Here is a 22452-nt window from a genome sequence, read left to right on the forward strand (position 1 = left end):
TCAGGAGGGACAATGTTCCTTTTTTAAATGAGGTAGAACAACGATCAGGACTCAGCATGCGTAGGGGAGAGACGGGGCAATGGAGAGGACTAACTTGTTTCTGACACAAACAACTACAAAAACGTCAAACTATGGTTGCCTCTGGAGCAGTTCTGCTGTGAGTACTTTCTCCTTTTCCCAGTACACTCCCTGTTGGCTCCCAGGAAAATATACCCCAGGATCCACACTGGAAACAGGAAACCCAGAGTGCAGCTCTCCCACTGAGACCTCTGATTTGAAGCAAGAAACCTTTGAGCCTCAGTTTTCTCACCTGCCTGCCCCACCCACATCAGAGGCTACAGCTCAGAAGGGCTTTGCTAGTTGCTAGCACTTTAATATTTATAAAGAACGAGAGTGGTGACAACCCAAAGGCATCTTAGTGCAGGGACCTCCACAGCCTGCAGCCTGCTGCCTTCTTGAAGTTCTCCAGGGGCTACTTTCTGAGTCGCCTTTAAAAAAACGAAACCAAACCCCAACTCAACAGTGTTGAATCAGCTGCTCATTCTACCTGGTCCGCCCCATGTGATCTACAGCCACAATTGCTAACGGTCACCCAGGGACAAATTAAGGAATTGAAAATGCTGAGCTTGAGAAGTCGAATTCCTTACACTATTTGGGGTCGTTAATCACCCAGCAGAAACAGCAAGCAGGGAAAGTAGCCGGAGGGACAGAAAGACAGTGTAGGTCTGTGCGCTGATGTTAGCGGGGCTCAGGTGGTCGGATTCAAATATAGATGTGCACACGTGTCAGATGTACTCTAAGTGGGCACCCAAGCACATAGTGGAGCATTCCCAGGAATCTTTAGGCTGCCCCAATCACCCCCGTTGGACAAAAGAGGAACGTGGTCTCTGCAATTGAGACTTGTGCAAGGTTAGGTCGTGAGTCAATGTTCCAGTGAGTCCACCGGTCCACGCCCACATGCAGGGTGGACCTCCTGAGAGGAGGTAGCCGGTTTCTCACCCAAGGCGGTGAGAAAAATAAGAGATTACCTGATGCTCTCGGGAATCTACCCACAAGCGATCGGGGTGAGGTTAAGGGTGCTGTGTGTGTGTGTGTGTGTGTGAGTGACAGAGAGAGAGAGAGAGAGAGACTGACTTCTGTGCAGACCAGGAAGGGTGAAACTTCACCACGAGCCACCTTCTGGAGTGGGGAATCCTGACAAATTCAATCTCTCCTTGCAAGGCCAGGAAACCTGGCGCTGGGGTTGGGTACCCTGGTAAGGGTGTTCCAAGGCAGACGCGCTTTCTACAAGCGCCAGCCGATGCTTGATTCTGCTCCCTTGCCCATTTGGAACCCATGAGTTTAGGTCTGGATCCCCCTGCTCCTGGGGCGTCGACACCGCTTGCTCGACTTCGCGACCACGGCGCAGGGCGGCACTAAGGGGCCGAGCTCTTCTCTCCTCCCCGATCCTGACAGTGGGGGGGGGGGGGGGGGGGTCCGGTCACACTTTCTGGCAGGCAGGCTCGAGGGCACAGGGCCTCACTAAAACCTGCCCTGATCCGCTCTTCGCAGCTCTATAGTTTTAGGGAAAATTTGTTCAGTGAAGCTTCTCAGACAATAGAAAGTTCTGAGGTTTCGTAGACGTTGCGTTCGGGAGGCGGGGCCGGGACCCGCTGACGGCAATTTCCCAGCCCTATTCCCCCTCCCCTGCCCCCTCCGCCTGCTGGCAGCAGAAGGAGGCGGCCAGCCTACTCCTGCCCCTCGGCTGAAAGAACCGCGGCTGCCGCGCCTGTCACCTCTGCACCTGCCTGGCCGAGGTGAGATGCCTGGCGCGCACGGTGAGGGCGGTGCGCGCAGGCCCGCACAGAACTGTTGGGGCTGCCCCGGGGTCGATGACTTCAAATGACAGGTGGGAAAGGGCCTGCGAGGCTAACAGAATCACCCTCGCGGGAGTGGAAAGAACAAAAATTTTTAGGTGACCTAGGTAATAGTCCTAGCTTTGAGGCTCAAGAACTTGGGACCATTTAACGTCAAGTTGTAGGGACATTGGTTTCCTTTTCTGGAAACGAGAATAACACTGTTGCCCCACACTCCCAAGGTGGGGATAGCTCCCAGATTGGAGGTGCAGTCTGGTGAGCGGCTGGAGAGAAGTAGAACCCAGGGCGGGAAAGAGCAGGCGCGCTCTCAGCTGTTTTAACCCATCCTTTTTTAATTGAAAAATCTGAAATTTGAAACAGAAATGGCCACATAAGGACAATTCAGATGAAGTGCAGGCGGGCTGACATCGCGCACTTGGGTCTTCCCTGGAAAGACAGCCGCGCTCTGGGAGAAGCCTAGTCCTCCGGCTTGTCCCCGGGCCCGCCCCAAAGGCCGCTGGGAGCTCGGTGAGGACGTGGCGGTCCCCTTGCTCATCTTACTCCGGAGGCAGGTTCCGCAGAAAGAGCTCTCAATCTCGACAGCTGGGTTCCAAGATAATCTCCTGGCGAAAGCTAAGAGGCGGCCATCCCCTCCCGGGGACTCAGCCCCTAGATTCAGCTTCTTCCGCCGCAAAAAACTCCCAAGCCCTGCGAACTTGTAACTTGCCTCTCCAGGCTTCCGGCGTGGGCGTCCCAGCTACACTTTTGAGCACTTTGCTTGGCCGGCATCTACCCGCTCTTCGATTAAGGAAAGCGCAACGGGGACAGAGGGAACTCCTGCCTCCTGTACCAGGCCTACGTAGTCGCCCAGGTGGCCGGGTCACAAATAAACAATTCTATCATCAAGAACCCCGCTAACCTCTGTACCCCGCTAACCTCTGAAGACCTAATACTGATCCAGGTCTCCCAAATAATCTGAATCTCCCGAGTCCTTCCTGTGGAACAGCTAGCCTGAGCGCAGGGAAAATTGACAAGGAGCCTTCAGCTAGCCTTCTAGCTTTGAGCTTGAGTAGGGGCATGGCTACTTGTTGGCTTCTTCTCGGTTTATTGGTGTATTTGGTGACTCTACAGATCCAGATCAGCCCCTACCCCACTCTCTTCCTCACCTAGCCTCCCCTCCGCACCCTCCCTCCACCGCGAGCTGGGCAAGTTGGTGTCTGTAGAAGAGCCTCAGGGTTCTGAGTCCCGTGGGGACGCGCAGACATGGTCAAAGCAAGGTTTCTCCACAAGCTCTGAACTCTGAAGCTACACGCTTCCCCGCTGCGCACCCTGCAAGATTGGTGGGGAAGAGAAGTTAAAATACAATGGCAAAATGCACTGTTGAGAACCCTTTGAAGTTGGGCAACCACGACTGCGCCACTCTCCCCCTCTCTTTCCTCCCCATCTCCCCACTCCTCCAGATGCACCAGAAATCGGCACTTTGATCTTGCAAAGCAGCAATTTATATTTATTTAATTTTTTTTTTCCTGTAAAACGATGATTGGGCCGGAGAGAAAATAATGTAATTTCAAGGGCGCAGGGCTGAGCAGCGGCTGTCTAGGCCATGGCGGGGCTGGGTGAGGGCACCATGCACGTCTGTTCGCCCGGGTTTGCAGCGCATTCCTCTTCTCCAGGGTTCTCCTTCTCTCTCTCTCTCCCTCTCTCTCTCTCTCTCTCTCCCCCCGCCCCCTCCACCGGAGAACCGGTCAACCCAGGCAGTAAGCTAGGCTTTATTTGTCTTTGACTGACGAAGAGATGCTGGGCGCGATGGTGGGGGCTTGGGGAGTGAAGGAAGAAAAGTCAAGGCTGAGGCTCCAGTCCGAGGAAGTGAATTAAAGAGAGGGGAGGAGGAGTTCAGAGAGAAAACCACCTCCTGCCTTGGAGAGGAAAACTCAAAGCCGTTCACCCTCTTCTCTAATAGTGGAGGGGTGGGGGCAGCTGTGGACTCAGTGGGTGGAGGGCCAATATTAGCCAGTTCTCACGTATCTTTCCCCACATCCAGAGCACGGAGATTTACTCGAATAACTCCGATGTGCAACCTTTTTCGGCACTTTGCCTAATAACCTCAAATTGGATTAACATTTGGGAAAATATTAACTACTTAAAGTGACAAACACCATGGCTTCCCACTAATTTCTCCCACCCTCATGCCAAACCCAAGGTCCCTCCGTCCTCTGCCCGAGTCAACCTGGCCAAACTCCCACTGCTCTGGGTCTTGCTTCTGGGTCTTCCACTCCCTAGGGCCCTCAGTCTCTTAGCCCTTTCTCCCAATAACCACATTTTCTTTCTGCACTCTGAGATCTCTTGTTTTTGCTCTCTGGCTGCCCAGAGCATGCTGTATCCAACACATCAGTGTTTGAGAAAGGAGTTCAGGAGACGCACCCCTACCTGGCCTTCAATCTGCACAGCTGATTCCTCCAGGCCTTTGACCTTCCCACCCCACCCCCTGCTGCTTTGTGCTAGGAACCCCTTGCTGAGGCCTTCAAGCCCAGGCAGTGGGCCACCCTGGCTCTACTATACATGACGTGATTGGCTTGCTCAGAAGACAAGTTCTAGGACCCCTAGTGCTCTGCCAGTACCTCAAATTCTGATAGTCTCAAGCTGCTTGGGGAAAACAGGCCAGGGTGTGGGGCATTGATACATGCCCCAGACAGAGGTGCATCAAGGTCTCAGTAACTGAGAAGCAGTGCTGACCACTTCCCTTCTATTTTTCTTTCCCTTTGTTTCCTTTTTCCATTCCTCTCTTCTTTTTTTCTTAAATTCTGTCTTCTCCTTCCATTCCCTTTCATGTTTCCCTAGCTTTCATTAGCCTCTCTCGATTCTAAATGGCTGCAATCTACATTCCTCAGGACCACAGAGGCTGCTAGTACACTTGTCCACCGGCATCTCTAGCCCTAGATAGAGCCCACAGGGGGTGCTGTGGGAAACTGGGAGCAAAACAGGAGCAGCTAGTGTTAGAGCCCTCAGGGGCCTCCCAGGGCCCAAGGCCCAGGTGAGGGACTCAGTGGCTCCTCCTCGCACATATCTTTCCTTTGAGCATCTAATGCTTCCACTGGCTCACCTCCCTCCCCACAGTCTTCCTCAGGAAATAGGTGCTAGCTGGGCTTCCGGCCATAAGTTTAAAAAATCAGGAAAAATAGATGGAAAGAAGGCAAATGGTGGTCTCTTGATGATACAAGAGTCAGTTGGCTGGGTGAAAAAAATCCATCTGTAGCACTGAAGGAAGCTCCCCCAGTGGGGCGGACATTGTTGAGAGTTACTAGGGAGGACAGGAGGGAGATCCAGAGCAGCACAGAGCAGATGCCTGGGCAACACCTGCACCAAGGAAACCTGGGCAACACCACCTCACCTCAACAAGAGTTTTAATGCAGCGTTTGCACAGAGCAAGACGGCCAGTGAGACTGGATTTGCCATCAAGGGGAGAGAAAAAGTAGCCCAAGAAAAGAGGCTGCCAACATTCCACTGAGAAGTCCAAAATGGGGAAAAGGCAAAAATAAAGAGGGGAGGTCTTCTTGCATTTCACCCTCTTCCCTTTCCTTTCTGGATCCCACAGGAAGCGGTGGTTTGGGGCCTGGTCCAGGGCGTCCCAGGGACTGGCTTTGTCCCCTCCATCCCTAAAAGCTTCCTTTACTCTGGCAGCCCAGGCCCTCCTGGCCAGCCTTTGCTGGGGGCAGGTGGGAGGGGGTGGGGGTTGGGTGGGGTGGGAAAGAGCTAGGCCTGTGGCCTCTGCCAGGGGAGGAGGCTGCAGCCACCTGGGCACCAAAACAAGACCAAACTCACTCCCAGAACTGGGACTCCTCTAAGCCCAGAAGTCGAGAGGGACTTTGCAGCATCGCTGCCAAGGTTCGTCCTTTGAGGGGTGGAGACTTTGAGGGGCGAGGCTGTCTCTCCCTCTCAGCCGCTTTTCCTAAGGCTAGTCTGCAGCTTGACAGGAGCCCTTCAAATTAAGCCAACAGCTTTTTCTCCCAAGCCGAGGTTTTTCCTCTGAACTCTGGAGTTCTGCTCCCTTCCATCTGGCTCCAAGGACCTGTGAGGTTTCTCTGTCTGTCCCCTTTCTCACGAGGAATCTGATTTCCAAGTCCTCAGCTACTCTCATAAATCACTGACACCAATAAGTGCTCGGAACCTTAAGACCATTTCTTATTTGCATTTCAAGTGGATCTGAGCTGTAGGGATGACCATTAAAATAAACAGAGGACCCCCGAGTTGAGCCCTGTGAGTGTATGTATGAGTGTGTGTTTGGGGATGGGTGAGAGGGGAACTCAGTTTGAGGGCCCACCATAGGCAGCTTTATCTCACTAGTGGCCATGATAGAGTGATGGAGATAGCTCCCATGCTGGGTTAACACATCCTGTACTCAAGAAGCTCCCAATTGGCAGGCAGAGATGGTCTGCTTGGCACTGGCTACAGACCACCACTGCGAGGACAAATTCTACTTAAGACATAATTGCTGTTAGCAGCCTACAAGTGGGTGGGGTTGAAGGTCCAGAAGCCTTCAGAGAACAGGTGGCTCTGGGGTTAAGCCAATAAAGGTTCAAAGCCATGTAAAGCGGATGATTTTGAGGTGAAGCCACCCAAGCTGACTGGGCACCCAGAGAGAAGGCTGACCAAGGGCTGGTCTGAGGCGGGCAATGGGGATCCTGGTGAGCAGAATAAGAGCTTAGCAGCATGATCCCAGTTGACTGCCCATAGCCCTAGGGGACTGCCTCCAGGTTGCCTTCCTGGAAGCAACCACTGTGGCTCCTGCAATGATACATGTTCTGTTAGGCACCTGGCTGAGCCGTACCTTGAGTAATGTCAGAGTGGGAGACCCTGCCCCATTATCCTTTTGCTGGCAAGGATGCTTTGAAGGCCTCTCATGTGTATTTTAGATCTGGGCAGGCAAGAGTTTTTGGCCTGTGTAAGACAGTTCCACCAGTGCCCCATCTTTCCCTACTAAGTAACTTGAGTCAGTTGCAACCAGAGAGAACTTAGGTGTGCACAGAGAAGGACTGAGGGTATAGGAGCAAAGAATTCTAGCTCTAGAATTCTTTTTAGAATTTTACCTGCACTGAAAGCTGTGAGACCTTTGCCAAGCTGCCTAACTCCTTTGTACCTCAGTTTTCTCATGTGTAAAATGGGGCTGGTAATACTAGTTCTTGGCTTGTAGAGCTTGAAGCAGGCTACATAAGTCCATGCAAAGCACTTAGCACAGGGTGCTAAGGCATGGAGTAACAAGCTCAGTAAATATTAGCTCTTCTTAATTTGTGCAGACCAGAAAGAGAGGAGCTACAGAATGAAACTTGGTGGCAAGAAAGGAAGGCCATGGAAATAAACACTTATCTTGTTCTCTTTGTCTTTACTGGAAGGAGAGGCCTCTGGACAGCAAACACCTTCTGCTGTTTTCTGAGCTGGCTCAGAAGTTCTCATATCCTGTGGTAAAGGCAACCAAGGATAGTAATATTGGATGTTGGTGAAGCTTCCATCCACCATGGTGCCACTGACCCTTGCCCCTCAGAGTCATCATGCCTCACAGGCCCCTAATGCCACAGACACCATTGATAATTAGGAGAAAATGGATTCATGAATGGTTCCATTTTGGAAATTCCTTCATTCGCCTAGATTTGTAGGCTGTCTTACAAAGTCCTTGTGAAAGTATGTGAAGTCAGTATTTTTCTTGGTTTCAGATGGACCACTTTTCTCCCTGCTGGCTTTCCAGGGTACTTGGCAATGGGCCAGAGTGCAATGCCTCTTGTGGCTATTGGAGTGGGACCAGTAGTGGGGCTGTTCTTCCCCCCAACTCTTCCCCAGCAGCAGCTCAAGGGACTCTGGCAATGTTTGCCTCTCAGCAGACACCACGTATGTGTCTCTGGTCTGAAAGTAAAGTCAGGTTATAAAACAAAATTTAAAAATTACATATATCAATCTGTATCTACTGATTTACTTCAACCATTTGGAGGGCTCATTTGTTTGGGGACAACTGTGCACCTGCTCCTTACCGTGACTAATTTCAGTGTCACAGGATGCTATGCATACCACCCGAGAGTTCTGGATTTCTTCCTATCCCCTTAGATTTGGTTTCAGATAGAAGAGGTAGCCCATGAGTTATGGGCCAAAGTCACATAAAAGCCTCCCATGGACTAGCTCACACCCCGCCAGCTCCCCCAACCTCACCTGAGGCTGTGGGCAGAGGCAAGAACAATTCCAGCTGCCCCAGCTACCCTGACCTCGGCAGCCTGGAGGATGTAATGCCCCAGCCCCACCTGGGAGCTGCCCAGTTGTTCCAGTGTGGAGAGTTATTTTCCACTCTCCTTGAATAATGGAGAATAGCTATTGAATAATGGAGAATAGCCACCCTACTCTCCTTGAATAACTATTTCCACTGGGGGAGAGGGGAGACTGAGTGTAAGGAGGCTGTAAAAATCCACATATGGGACTTTTTGGGTGATGGCTCAGGGCTGGGTAAGCTCTTGAATTTCCACCTTGGACATTTTGCTTGTAGGTGGCCATTTATTAGCAACAATGAAATTCAACCACTTCTGGAAAAAATAAAGTCATCATCAAATTTAATCACTAATGCCTCAATTCAGCTGCCTTTAGCTGCTGGTCCTTGTGCCCCAACAGATTTCAGTGCTAGAGGCCCCTCTCCCCTGCCTCCTTTCTGCCAACCTCAGCCTCCCCACCACCACTCCGCAGAAATCTCAGGTACCCCCTTTATGTTCCAGGGTTGCTACAGAGTTAGACTGCAGGGCCCAGTGCTTCTTCCCGCGTAAGCTTTAGATAATTCTTCCTCTCAGTGGAAAAACTAAAGAGAGAAGTCTACTTAGCCAAGCACCTGCAAACCCAGAATGAAGCGGGAGGTGGAGTCACATTTAGAGGGTGAACCTGGTAAAACTGGGGTTTCTGAGACCAGAAAGAACAGGAAAGAATTCTCTGTGTAGGACTCATCTGGCTCCCAAGATTTAGCTTTTTGGCCTGAGGCCTGCCCACTAAAGGGCCAAGGGGCTGCACATGAAAGCAAGACAAAGCCCTGCTGCTCCCACTTGGCCCCACCATTTCTCATCGTCCTGTCTGTCAGTCCCTGCTGAGGATCTTGGGGCTTTGGAAAAAGTCCTAGTCTCCCCCAAGAATTGTGTGGCTCTCCGGAGGAGCGGAGGAGCGGAGGAGCGAGGGCTGGAAGCTGGGTACTCCTCATGTTTCATTTCTTTTGTTGCTTCAGAGACCTTGACCATTCAGGCAATCCCTTGCAGATAAAGGAGAGGAGGCTACAGGACAGCCACATGGATTAAGCTTCAAGAAGTCAGGGAGATCCCAAGAGAGTTATGGATTGGGGACAAGAGATGCAGCAGGAGGGATGCGTGTTGATTTCTGCAGACCTTGGGGGCAATTGAGTGGGGCCAGGATGTTTCCTCACATGCCTGTGTGTGACGCTGTGTACCCACGTATGTGTTGTTTCCACATTCATGATTGATTCTAGAAAGGTACATGGATACAACGCGTGTGAGTGTAGGAAGTGTATGCATGCTTATGTGTGCTGCCGGATAAACATATGGCTTTGTGTAGTCACACATGATACGTGCATGACGCTTGTACTTAGCTTCCTATAAAAAGTATATGGTAGTTGCTGATGTACCCGTATTTTTTCGGGGTGCATGTTGGGGCCTCAAAACTCGCCTATTTTGGATTGGGTTTTATGGTGCTGCCAAGCAATCTCGAGCTCCTGAGAGTGCAGAATGTTACCTTCCAGCATTGCGGAAGCAAGGCCAAGGAGAGGGGCTGGAGGGCTTCCCAGGAAGCCCCTTCACCTCGCACCCAAGGCCTGTCTTTCCGCCTTGGTAACCTGAGGCAGGCTCCTCCCTCATGCTCAGTGGGCTCAGCTCAGGTTCAAAGTTAGGCATCCTGCATTCTACGAAGGCTGGCAGGGCCGGAGCTGGAGCCTGGCACGGCGGGCGCACACTGCAGTCGAAGGTCGGGCTGCGGCGTTGCGCGAAACGCCATGGGGAAAGAGAAGTTGGGCCTGGGGGAACAGGATTTCCTCACCTTTTGGGCGCGGCCGCTCCGGCCTGGCCACACAAGGCTCCCTTTGTGGAGGGGCCCTGCTCCTGCGCAGACCGAAGTCAGCGAACAATAGCGCAATTTTGCGGCCCGCCGGGCCGGCTCTGCCGGCCACACCGCGGCGGCCGAAGGCGAGGAAACCGGGTGGCGCTTTTTTATAGTCACAAATATAAAATCGGGGCTTTCCCCCCCTTTTCGCTCTCCTCTTGCCCCAATGCCGATAGAAAGCAGCTAAATTTATGAAGGGCAAGCTAAGAGAATAATTACAGGGTGAAGGCCGTTAAATTTTATTTCCAGTCCCAAAGGCAAAACCTGCGATTTTATTGCAAACATCTGGAAGGACCAAGGGATGGGCACGCTGCTGGTTTAAAATAAAAATAAAAGGTTTTATTTCGTGAAAACAAAAAAACATCATTAAAGACCTTTCACCCCCACGGACTTTTATTTTTAAAAAGTGTGAGAGGGTGGTTGAATAGTTAACGACTTATGCGGGTCCCGCAGCTCTCTGCGACTTGAAGGAGCGACTGGAGGTGCGGTCAGCAAGAGTGGGCCCACGCCGCCTCCGCGGAACTGGCATTGGGCGGGCGTTTCCAGAAATCCACTCCCTCTCCCCATCTCACCACGCCCGAGGGTTCCAGATCAGTTATGCTGTCCCATTTCATGCTCTTGTTTTTTGTTTTGTTTTGTTTTGTTTTGCTTTGTTTTGCTTTGGGGGCACCAATTTGGGAAAATATGTGAAAAGTGGAATCGTTGACCTCACATTCCCAGAAGATTCGATCACAGCAATAATAAAATCTCAGGTCTGTCCAGCCCCAGAGGTCGATGACCTTGCCTGCTTTGCTTAGCTGTAAAGTTTTAAGAACCCCTTCACTCTGAGGTTAAGGAAACTGAGGCATAGGCCATTAATCGACTTGCCGGAGGTCACACAGTTTGGAGGTGAACCGGACCTGGTCACTAGGCTCCAGCTCGCCTTGCAGTCTAGATGGTTTCTTCCCACCCCATAGACGCCTCATAATGTTTTATACCTACCTTGATGGGCGAATTCATTGTAATTCTCTCACCCCCACAGGGTGTCCTACCCACGTGTTTAAGGGCAACCTAATATGTCCCGCTGGCCAACTATTTTTAACTTTGTTTTCAATTACTCACTCAAAACTCTGAAATCAAAGCCGGCTGGTGGTTCACCTTGGTATTGAGGCATTAGCAGTGGTGTTATTTAAGGTGATATTCAGTGTGGGGTAATGGGAGGAAAAGACCGGTATGTGGAGGATGTGGGCGCTCCGTTTCTGGGAATGCCTATTTGTGTTTATGACTCTGATCTGTTGCCGCATTACTCTGCTCCTCCTTTGAAAAATCAAAATAGCTGGACCTGGTCAGCTGTAGGTGAACAGTTACTGTACTGCCTTTCTCTTTCTAACTTTTCCCCTTCCAAGACTAGGCCTGGACTTCCACTTCCCTGTAAGCCCCTGCAGGTAGCCTGTGAAACCCCAGGGATCCTCAGACTTCCCAGGTACCCAGTAACCTTCGCTTCCTTTTGGGGGACCTGCAGGGAGTAAGTGGGAGGCAGACATCTTGCTTGGTCTTTGTCAATCAGTTTCAGGCTGAAAACAGCTCTGAAATAGAGTCATTTCAGGGTGGGTCGCCTGTAGGATCCACTCAGGGCGAAAAGTTGAAGTTTGTAGCAGGGAAACCTAGGTAGTGCCTAGGGAATTAGCCTCATAAACTGGGGACCCCACCCTTACCCATAAAGGTTAAAAGAGAGATAAACTGGGGTAATGAGGAGAGATTTTTAAAGCCAGTTGATGTAATCAGTAGAAGGAAAATTTGTATCACACTTCCAGATTCTTACATGTAATCTCCCAAACCCTCCCTCAATTGCACACGAGTGTACACCTAAGCACACATATTAAGCTGTCCTGCTTACTCTTTCTCCAGACTTTCCTTCCCATCAGCAGAGTCACCCACCAAGGAGTGCATGCTTCTGGGAAAAACCTTACAGTAACTCCTATAGAGTCACGGAAGTTTTCACTGCTCCTCCCATTTACTTAGAGGAAACCCCTTATTTTCAAGACTGTTAAAAACCAGCCTGCTTTCATTTGGGTTCGATTGGTTTTAGTGGCCTAACCTACAATTCCAGGATATGTGTGTCTGTGGAATGGGGGTGGGAGCAGCCTATGTGCAAAGCTGAAGGAGGGGTATGGGAACTCTTCTGACTGACTCCTGACTCTGCTGGGTGCAAGCTTCGGGGAGGATGCAGATGCATGCTGTTGAAGCCATTGCTCATTCCTCTATGTATGCCTCTCAGATGCTGTGTCTTTGGACATACAGGAACAATCGGGACTCTGGACTTGTAATTACGTTCCTCGATAACCAAAAAGTCTTCCTATTTTTTTTTTTTTTTCCTATTTTTGAGACAGGTTCTCACTCTGTCACCCAGTCTGGAGTGTAGTGGTGCGATCTGGGCTCACTTCGGCCTGGACCTCCTGGGCTCAGGTGATCCTCGCCTGTCAGCCTCCTGAGTAGCTGGGACTACAGGCCCACACCACTACACCTGGCTAATTTTTGTATTTTTTGTAGGGATAGGGTTTCTCCATGTTGCCCAGGCTAAGTTCTCCTTTTTGAGAAAATTCCGTGGTCTCAGGGAGGGTGAGACCTGTGGTGTACCCACTTCTCAGTCCAAACCAGGCCTGTGAGAAACTGTGAAAGGCAAAAGGCTGCCAGGGAGAGATGGGAGACACCGGCTATGGGGAGGAGAAAAGAGCTGGGAAAGTCTAGAGGCCGGCCCCATTGCTACCCCACCAAGCTTGGTAGGGGCAGGCTCCAGCCGCAGGCGGAAAACGCCGGGCGACACCAGAGTTGGGAGCTGAGAGAGAGGCCCCAGCCGCTGGGGAAGGAAATTGCGGGCTCCCGTCTGCCTTGTCTCCAGCTTCTCTGCTGAAGCCCGGTAGCAGTGAATGCGCGCTGACTTTCAGCGACGACTCCTGGAAGCAACGCCAAATGGTGACTGAAGTGGGAGATCCTGCGCCTCTCCATCCCGGCTCCCCAAGTCCGCTGGGCAGAGCTGTAGGAGACGGGGACCAGTACCCTGCTTCCAGCTCCCCAGAGTTCATTTTTGTGCTCCCTGGGGACTTCCAAGCCTGAGACACAGGCTCCGGGGAGGTCAGGCTTGGCTGAATCACACTCATCCGGTGGCTTTTCCGTTGTTCTTTTTGCATTCGCATGGGATGCTAGCTTCCTGACATCCTGGTTGGATCCTAATTTGGGGTGGGGGTGAAGGAAGGGGGCAAAAGTAGACTCTTGTCTAAAGAGGCCCAAGGTGCATTCACAACACTGTGGTTGCCTTTAGCACCAGAGCACTTCCAACTCTAGTAATAAAGACTAGATTTCCCTGGGCCCCTCCGCAGTCTGGCAGAGAATTCGGCGTTTCAGAGGCCTGACAAGTCATCTTTTCTTGCCGCAAGGTGGGAGAGCTGATTCTCCCGGGCCTCGCGAAAACAAAAACAACAACAACAAATCTTAACAGGCTGTGGGCCCCCTAACCTAAACTTTCAGGTTTGAAGACTTCTAAGGGCCTGGCTGTCGTCACGACTGGCCTGCTTGGCCTCTCAGTCTGTCCCCCGCCCCCGGGACCCAGCTCTTTCCGGCTTCTTTGCAAAAGGATAGAACCGTCTCGACCAGGGCACTAGGACTGGAAGATCGGCTGTGTCTAGGCCGCTGTCCGCGAAATCCGAGACGTTTTTCCAGCTTGGCTAGGACCGACTTCGCCGCCGGTTTGAGCTTTCTCTGCACTCGGGGGTCTCCTGCAGTCCTCGACCAGTGGCGTAACTTGGGAAGGGGTGTGGGAATTAAGAATGGCCAGGAGCGTTGGATTTTTTAATTCCTTAGAAATCCATGTTGAATGCAGTCCTTACAGATTGCAAAAGGCGGGGGGCGGCCAGGGGGCAGATCAGCTGGCCGGGAAAGCCAGGGTCTTGAGGTAACGGGATTTGCAGGGAATTTTGAAAAAGCTCCTTCTCTTCTGTTAAAGTTCCTAGCTGCTCTCGCCTGTCACCTCTCCATAGGTTCTCTGCACCAAGAGCCCGGAACAGGCGAAGCGCAGCCCAGCGTTCGGGCCGTAGGGAAAGAGAGTATTTATTTGCAGCGTGAGGGGGCCCAGCTGGAATACGCCTGAGGAGCTCGCCCTAAACCCCGCTCTCCGTCGCCCACCCCTTGCTCTCAAGGCGCCGGTGTCTCCTCCTCCACCAGGTAGAGCTGGAAGGAGGAAGCGGTCTTTAAATTTTCAGTTACAAGACCCTGGTTAGTAACAGGGCTTTTTATTTGTTTGTTTGTTTGTTTCCTTTTGCCTTACCCAGATTTGCTTAGAAAAGGTTCAATAGGAACATTAAAACCTGTGTGGCGAAATCTAGGAGGAACCAGAATATTCTAAAGCACCTGGGGCTGACGCGAAATTATCAGAATCGTTTTCTGGAGTTTTGGACAGGTTAACATTTTGTCAGAGCCCCAAAATTCCAGATCTGCAACTAAAGTGACTCTGGGCTTGCAGCGTCTATGAGACCAGCAGATCTGGAAGAAAATCGTATGGATTTGGGATTTGCAGGAGTTTGTAAAGGCGCAGATCAGACCTCGACTTTCAACTGTCCTACCTCCCTCTTGGAGTAACCCATGGGGAAACCGGGAAGCCAGGGGTTAAAGTCGGCCCAGGAGCATCCAGGGGACGACTGGCGCGCAGCCTTGGCCCGGGCCTCAGTCTCTCTCTTCCTCTCATTGGTTCGCGCTCTCGGGGTTTCTCTTGTTCCCTCCTCGCTATTGGTTGGGGGCTGGCTTTTTTCCCCCTCAGTCTTTTTCTTCCTCCCCCTCCCTCTCCCTCACCCCTCGGACAGGAGCGCACCGCCTGCCCCCTGTTCCTCGGGAAGGGAGGAATTTAGCGGAAAAAAAAGTTTCCCAGAAGTTTGGATCACAGGGAGGACGGGAAGGCAGAGAAGAAGAGAGAGAGAGAGGGAGGAGAGAAAAAGAGAGGGAGGGGAGAAAGAGGAGACAGACAGAGAGAATAATAATAATAACAAAAACAAGATGAAGTTCAGTGGACACAGCCTGTGAGCGCCTGCCCCGGGGGTGGGAAGCAGGACTCCGGCGCTCATGCAGCGAGCGGGCGGCGCTCGGGGCGCTAGTTCCTAGCAGCTGGGCCAGCGTAGGGGCGCAGATCCGATCCGGCAGAGGAGGGCGGAGGAGGACGCAGTGGGAGGGTGCAGAGACCCGCGAGCCGCCGTCTCAGCCTCGTCCGCCGCGCCTCCGCCTCTCCCGGGCCGGGCCCGGTGGGCGCTCCGAGCTTGAGGGCGCCAACTGCTCCCTCGGTAGCGGGGGCGAGCGGAGGCAGGGGTGTGGGCGGCTAAAATGAGTGAAAGGAGAAGATCTGCAGTCGCCCTGAGCTCGCGAGCACATGCCTTCTCCGTTGAAGCCTTGATCGGCTCAAATAAAAAACGGAAACTGCGAGACTGGGAGGAGAAGGGGCTGGACCTGTCCATGGAGGCGCTGAGCCCCGCGGGCCCACTCGGAGACACAGAGGACGCGGCGGCACACGGCCTGGAGCCTCACCCGGGTGAGTGCGTCGCAGCCGACCGCGGGAGGCGGGCGGAGAGGGGACGCCGAAGGGCCAGTCGCCAGTCGCTGGTGAGGAGCTAGGCCCTGCCGTTGACGCCCTGCCTTGCCCCAACATAGGTTTCTTTTTCTCCGCGCAAATGCCCTGAGCCTACCTAAATTCACCGGAACCAATTTTTGGGGCCGGACTGAGCCTTGCATTTTAGTCGCCAGCCTAAGCAAGGAGTCCTGTTTGTTTGCATTTCCTTCTCTTTTGGGAGGAGAGCGCAGCTTTCTGGGTGTCCGTGGGTGAAGGGCTGCCGGTCCCTGGGATTGGGAGGGGCGCGGGCCGAAGGCAACGGCGGGAGCCGAGATCTGGGACTCGCTTCTGAGAACTCGGGAGGACTGGCGCGGCGTTCTCCCATCCAATACCTCAGTCTCGGGGAATGACCAGTTTGTCTCATTTAGCCTTCAACCTCGTCCTTGCCCTTCTCCCACCAACTTTTCGATGATGGAACATAATTATATTTCTACTCCTTTGGCGTTTACGGAAACAAGAATGGATGTTAGACCCCTTACTCCTTGGGTCACTCTTCAGGGCCCACATCTCTGTGTATTTAGGGTGTGAGTACGATTGATTTGTGTCTCAGATCCTACAGTAACCCATGTATATTATGTGCACGGAATATGTAAAAAGCAGGGCGGATGTCATGTCTGTATTTTAACAGAACCCTAGGAGGGGAGAAGCCAACTTTAACATTTTGTGTTAAGTGCCAAGATTTCAACTGTGCAAAAACAGCCCGGGGGAACAGCTGTTGTCGGAAGAATCTTGAGTGTGCGCGCGCGCACATACACACAACGCTCGCAATTTGGTTTAGCGGTTTCAGAAGCTTTCCAGCCCGGACTTCTAAAACCGTGCTGGAAGGTGCTCCTGCTGAACAGCCGGAGCTGGAGAGTAGACCCCGCTTCGCACGCTGGCAAGCCCGGGGAGGGGGCAGCGGCCTACACTGGGATAGAGACGGCCTGGGGCTCAGGAGCTTGGGGATCCCAGCCGCAAAGCTGTCCAACTCAGAGAAGGGACAGCTGTCGCTTACATTTTCTCTTTAGGCAGTGACAGTTCAATTTCCATGCTCCCGAGGCTGATAATAATGCGATTAGCGGGTGACCTGCAAAGATAGAGTTTTATGAATTCTCCGTGTTTTTGTGGCCCGTTACGGTATTTGAGTTTAGTACTGGGGAATTATTTTTATTAGTCGATGAAAAGAAAATTAAAAGGAGATTTATTTCGACCGTCCAAGCCTTTTCCTGTATTTGAATGCAAGTGCTTGTCCACGCGGACCCCTGCGTGGGCATTCCAGAAAGGGACCCAGGGCTGATGTGTGTTTCCCTTCCCTGGCCAGACCGTATTTCCTCAGCTCATTTATCTATTGTCAAAATCTCGCGTGGGCCTTCATACAGTTAGAAGTTCTTGCAGGGGTTATGACACCTTAGAATTTGTAAGGTTCTTTTATTTTCTCCACGGCGGAAAAAGCAGAAGTTGTTTAGCTGCGCGTGGCAGACGTCCTGTCCCGGGGAAGTTTTCTCTTCGGAGGCCCCAGTTCGCACGGAGCCCGTCTAGGGCCTTATGTTCAAAATGGGCAATATATGGGGTCATAATTAGAGATTCAGATAAGAGTTTGCTCTTTCTGCCGTTCTCCTCAGCCTGAGCTCCATTCAGGAGGCGGAAGAGAGAAAAGCTAGGGAATGAGGCAAAAAGAAACCATTCTAGAGCGTGAACCTGGGGAGCTAAGCTCATGAATTCTATTTACTCGCTCCCGCGGGATGGGGGTGGGGTGGAAGATCTAACGGAACTAACTTTATGTAACAGAGTTCGGTTGGTCATTTCCCATTACGTTATCATTTTTAAAAAAAGAAAAAGATGAGTATTTGGATTAGAGAAAACGAAATGTATTTGTGGGGCAAGGGTCTAGGAGGAAGAAGCTGAAAGCCCAGCACCCTCTGGCTTTCTGCGGAGCTGGGCTACAGGCCTGGCCTAGCCTTTTAGTGGGCCGGGGGAATCCTTAAGGTGGAGCCCCCGCAATGGCTAAGCCTTTCTTAACGATTTGCTGGTAGGATGAGAAAAGATCTTTTAGTAAAAAGGGCGCCGTGGCGTGGAGACGCGGCGGTCCAGGGAGCAGAAGAGGTGGAGCTGTGGGCTCCAGACTCAGGCGGTAGCGAAAGGCGGGACCAGGCCTGTTTTTAGGCCTTTCTTTTTCTGTAATATAGCACCCTAACGAGCACACACAGGGACACATTTAAAGATGTGTGTATGGAGGAGTAGCGCAGGCGACCCTATTGTGCCCAGGGCAGCGTCTCTTCGCGGGTGAGCCTCATTATTGTTTCAACTCTCTTCTCCTTAGGGCCGAGAAGCCGCTGCGTGGGTCTCCCGCCCTAGACCGATAACAAACCGGGAATAGGAAAAACACAAAAAATTGTTTTGGGGGAAGAATTAAACACACACACACACACACACACACACACACACACACACACACACACACACACCACACACACACACACACACACACACACACACACACACACACACACACGTTCATGCCTAGAGTATTCTCACCATCTCTCATAACACCGTTTTTTAGTTCGCTCTGCCGGAGCTTCAAAATTCCGCGATCTTTAGACAACTCTAGGGTCAGATTTTAATGTTTAACTTTCATTCAAAGACGCGGCCTTTTGCTTTTTCACAGCCGATTTTTCTTTCCGCGTCTGGACAGAGCTGGCTTTAGTCGGCGCCCGAGCACCCGCAGCCTGGGGCACCAACCTGCAACAACGGGGGATCAGTCCGGCCTGCGCGTTGTAGGCACTCACTCCACAGAGGAAACTATGTATTTCGAAAGTGTTTCAAAAATTCCACCGAGCCTGGTGGCCCCGAAAAACCCCAAGGCCCGCCAGACTTTGGAGAAGGGTCTGTGAGGTACCCTCCCTGTCATACCTAAGCCGGCACTCGCAGTCTTTTGGAGAAGCCGCTAGAGTGCCTCAAGACCAGCCTCGGAGGGGCCTGGCTCTCGAGCCTGCCCGCCCCCGCCCTCTCCCAGAGCAATAGAGGAACTTTCGAGCTAGGATCGGCTGGAACAGCTGCTCCGGCTGAGGCCTTGCAAGTATATTGCTGCGGCCTTGCAAGTATATTTCAGGCGCTCGGCGGCGCCATCTGCGCTCGGACCTCAGCCCCAGCTCCACGCGGAGTCCTCAGCTAGGGCTTGGGCATTTCCCGCCAAAATCTTCTGCAGAGTGCGGCCGAAGCCGGGTCTCCCGCGGAGCGAAATAATTTAAACCTTCTGTGGAGGGATTTCCTCCTCCTGAAACTTCGGGCCGGGCCACGCAGCAGCTGCGCTCCAGAGGCCTGGGGAGGTGGTGGCGCGCGCGGGTGGGCACCTAGACAGGCACACCCAAGGACACGCAGGCAGATCGACACTCAGCATACACGTGCACAAGTGGCAGGTCTCACATTCTCGCACGCACCCCTCAGCTCAACTGCTAGTGAAATGAGACAGGAAAAGCCCGTGCAGAAAGCGCGGCCGCCCCAGGGCACTTTCTTTTTTGGAGTTATCTAGACCAAGTGGTCACATGAATTAATCTGCCAGTTTATGGTTTGTTTGCTCAAAATAAAACTCAGAGATTTTAATTCTGACATCACCTCTCTACCAACCTCCAACCCCCAATAGGGAAACAGGGTGAACACGGAGGAAGTGACTCTTCACTGACGTTTAAGTAACGAATAAAAAGTGACGAGTTCAAGCCAGCGGGGGAGAATGTGTTTGTGTTTGCGCGGGGCAAACGCCAGCCAGGGCACAGGCCGGAGCTCGGACCGCAGGGACAGGGTGTTCGGCGAACGCGTAGAGTGAGATGCCTGAGGGTCTGCTGGGGTAGAGTCCAGGGACAAGGAACCTTGGTTCGGCTCTGCCGTGCACGCCTCTGCTCTGGTGCTGGCCTGGAGGTGCCTGGCTCCGAGGAGTCAAGGGTGAGGCCTGGTGGACCTACGCAAGCCACTCGCTTGTCAGGTTAAAACGGTCTTCCACGGAGGTCACCCTTTTGGTAAGTGACCTTGTGTGAAGGGAAGCGAAAGGGATCTAAGGCCCGAGTTTGTCATGGGCCAGTGAGGATTATTGTGCGCTGAGGGGATGAACGCCAAGGACCTTTTTCTGCGCACTGATCGGATCTTACTAAATTAGACGCCCTTTGGGTGCGCGGGGCTGGGTTCCCGGGCAGCAGGGATGGTTATGAAGACATTCTATGTAAAACTCCGGCCCCGGCGCGGTGGCACAATAGAAACCAGTCGGCAAAGGGAAGTAATTGTAACCAGTTCCCACCCAAAGAAATGACCACGGCACACTGCACTAGGGCAATGGGAAGTTCAGAGAATGGGAAAACCCAGATGTAGAGTTTGGACTGTGATGGGGAGGAAGGTAAAATGTGCTATGGTTTGCACCTCCAAAGGTCCCTTCCCACTCTAGGTTCCTGCGCTTCAGAAGCCAGTCATGATAGACCCAGGGATCACAAGCGGGTGTGCAGGTCTCTCCTTTTGCTGCCACGAAGTGCAGGGCGACCCCTCACCCGCCTCTGGCGTCCACCTCTGCACCTCAGAGACCCGCTGGGGAAGCACAAACCTCATGGGCAGCGAAGGCTTTCCTAGGCAACTTCACACACAGTCTACCGCCGCTACAATTCTGAACTCAGATCTTCTACTCCCAACTCAACGTTATTTCTTACTGAGCACTATATTTGGGCTCTGAGCTTGCCACTTTGGGTATCTTGATTTGTATAGGTGAAATTCCCAGAAGGAAAATTTCATGGGGGAAACCTTCATGCAGGGAGGAAGGGAGAATTAAATTTCTTAAACAAGAGTTCAGACTGAAATGATGGTGACACAAATTGTCTGCCATTTTTCTGACACCTCCCATACCAATGACTTCAAATGGTTAAAAATCTTTTAATTATGAAAGAAAATTTGTTTAAAATATCTTTTAATATAGACAGCATGTGAGGAGTGAGTGAAGAATGGCATGCAATGCCTAAACTGGGGACTAAAACTAAAAATACTGGGTATTGTGGTTTGTGTTCCCCATTTATCTGTATACTGTTCTTCATGGGTGTAAACATGGAAACGAGTCCCTCGTCATTAACCCTCATATTAGGCCACAAGGAGAATGGGACAAATACATTTAGGCTTAGAAGGCCTAAGCATTGTGTTCATCCAGTCCTCTCTTAGGGCATGCAATGCTATTATTGAGTGAAATATTTCCGGTCCATCACAATCATTCTATTGCCAAAAAAATTATAAGATGAGAGGACCGCTTTGAGATCCTGATTATAGACTCTGGTAGAACTTTATTTCTCACACCCGGGAGAAAAACAATTACCTCTTAAATTTGTGAATTCCTTCTCAGGGTGGCTATAATTTTTTGTTTGTTTGTTTTTTGTTTTTTAAAGCAAGGCCAAACTGTACAAATTCCACAGGGATAAAGGGCAGATTGGCATGCTATATACCTTTCTCCTTTCTGGAAACAGGACTCCATTCGATTATTATTCTGGGAGTGCAGCTGGTTATTGCTTTCTTACTCTCAAAAGATAAAATTGTTCAATAGGAGAAAATACTTAAATGATTTTCCCATCTGAGCTTTATGTTTTGACCTTGTGAGATACTTTTCACAAAATGGAAAACTAAGGAACTGGTGGAATGTGGAATCTCTTTTCCTTGCTCTTTCTCATTCGTGTAGTTTATTTTTGCTTTGCTTTTCCTGGTTTCTAATAAGTCTGGAATTTTATATGTGCATGACTGACATACTCAGGAGTCTGCACTAGGAACAGCAATTAGCAAATTTATAAATTAGGGTCCTGTTTACACTTCTTTGGGGGAAGGATAATCATTAGTTAATTTAAGTGAGGCCCTTGCTTTAAGTGTCAGAGGCGGAAAATGTGATTTGGTAGGGAGGACCCGCTGTGAAATGGGAAAAGGGGAATTCAAGAAACTGGTGAGGACCAATCAACATTTCTTCAGTGCCACTAATGGCTTCACTTTTAGGCAGGATATCTTGCTGACTGCAAAACTGGTGATGAGCTTTTGATACCAGAAGTGAAACAGGCCTTGCAAATGACTACTTTTCATTTTATACTTTTAATATTAGCTTGTGTCTTATATATTTTATAGATAAGTGTATAAAACATATGTTCACAAATGTATGTGCTTATATACAAACTTACGTGTGTGAACACCATAATATCACCAGAACACTATATCTACATCAAAATATTAGCTCTGAATTGGATGTAGATAAAAATTTGGGACAAGAAACTGCCATTGTGTGTGTGTGTGTGTGTGTAGCCAGTTTAACAAATTGGGAATGTATAAAATTTGGGAGGCCAAAAGTTTTGTCACCCCTAGGTATCATGGGATGATTCTAGAGCATCCCAGTTTTGAAACTTCCAGGTAATGGGCATTTTCATTTAACTTGTAAATAAACTGATGACTGTGACCAAAGTCAGAAGTACCAGTCAAGGCCGGGCGAGGTGGCTCACGCCTGTAACCCCAGCACTTTGGGAGGCCGGGGCAGGGGGATCACGAGGTCAGGAGTTCAAGACCAGCCTGGCCAAGATGGTGAAACCCTGTCTCTACTAAAAATACAAATACTAGCCAGGTGTGGTGGTGCGGGCTTGTAATCCCAGCTACTTGGGAGGCTGAGGCAGGAGAATAGCTTGAACCAGGGAGGCAGAGGTTGCAATGAGCCGAGATCGTGCCACTGCACTCCAACCTGGGCGACAGAGCAAGACTCCATCTCAAAACAGAAGGAAAAAAAAAAAGAAAAAAAAGAAAGAAGCACCAGTCAAAATACCAGAAATTGAGACTGTACAGATGCTATTTAAAAGAACAGGAGGAGTGGAAATTTTTCTAACTAAATTTAGCATTTAATTTTGTAAT

General features: G+C 51.1%; 1 protein-coding gene across 2 annotated transcripts in view; it reads left to right on the plus strand.

Annotated features, from left to right (window-relative positions):
• Positions 1 to 1713: 1713 nt before the first annotated feature.
• Positions 1714 to 22452, plus strand: part of TBX15 (T-box transcription factor 15) — a 119046-nt gene continuing 98307 nt past the window's right edge. The window contains exon 1 of one of the 2 annotated variants that reach the window (XM_058439818.1): positions 1714 to 1796. Coding sequence is in view for 1 of the 2 variants with exons in the window: in XM_032151954.2 (XP_032007845.1) it covers positions 15300 to 15504 (205 nt within the window). In the remaining variant the exon portion in view is untranslated. Of the gene's footprint in view, positions 1797 to 15299; positions 15505 to 22452 lie in introns of those variants that run through there. The other variant, XM_032151954.2, reaches the window with a different exon arrangement.

This window comes from Hylobates moloch, unplaced genomic scaffold, assembly GCF_009828535.3.
Source record: "Hylobates moloch isolate HMO894 unplaced genomic scaffold, HMol_V3 SCAFFOLD_5, whole genome shotgun sequence".
NCBI lineage: Eukaryota > Metazoa > Chordata > Mammalia > Primates > Hylobatidae > Hylobates > Hylobates moloch.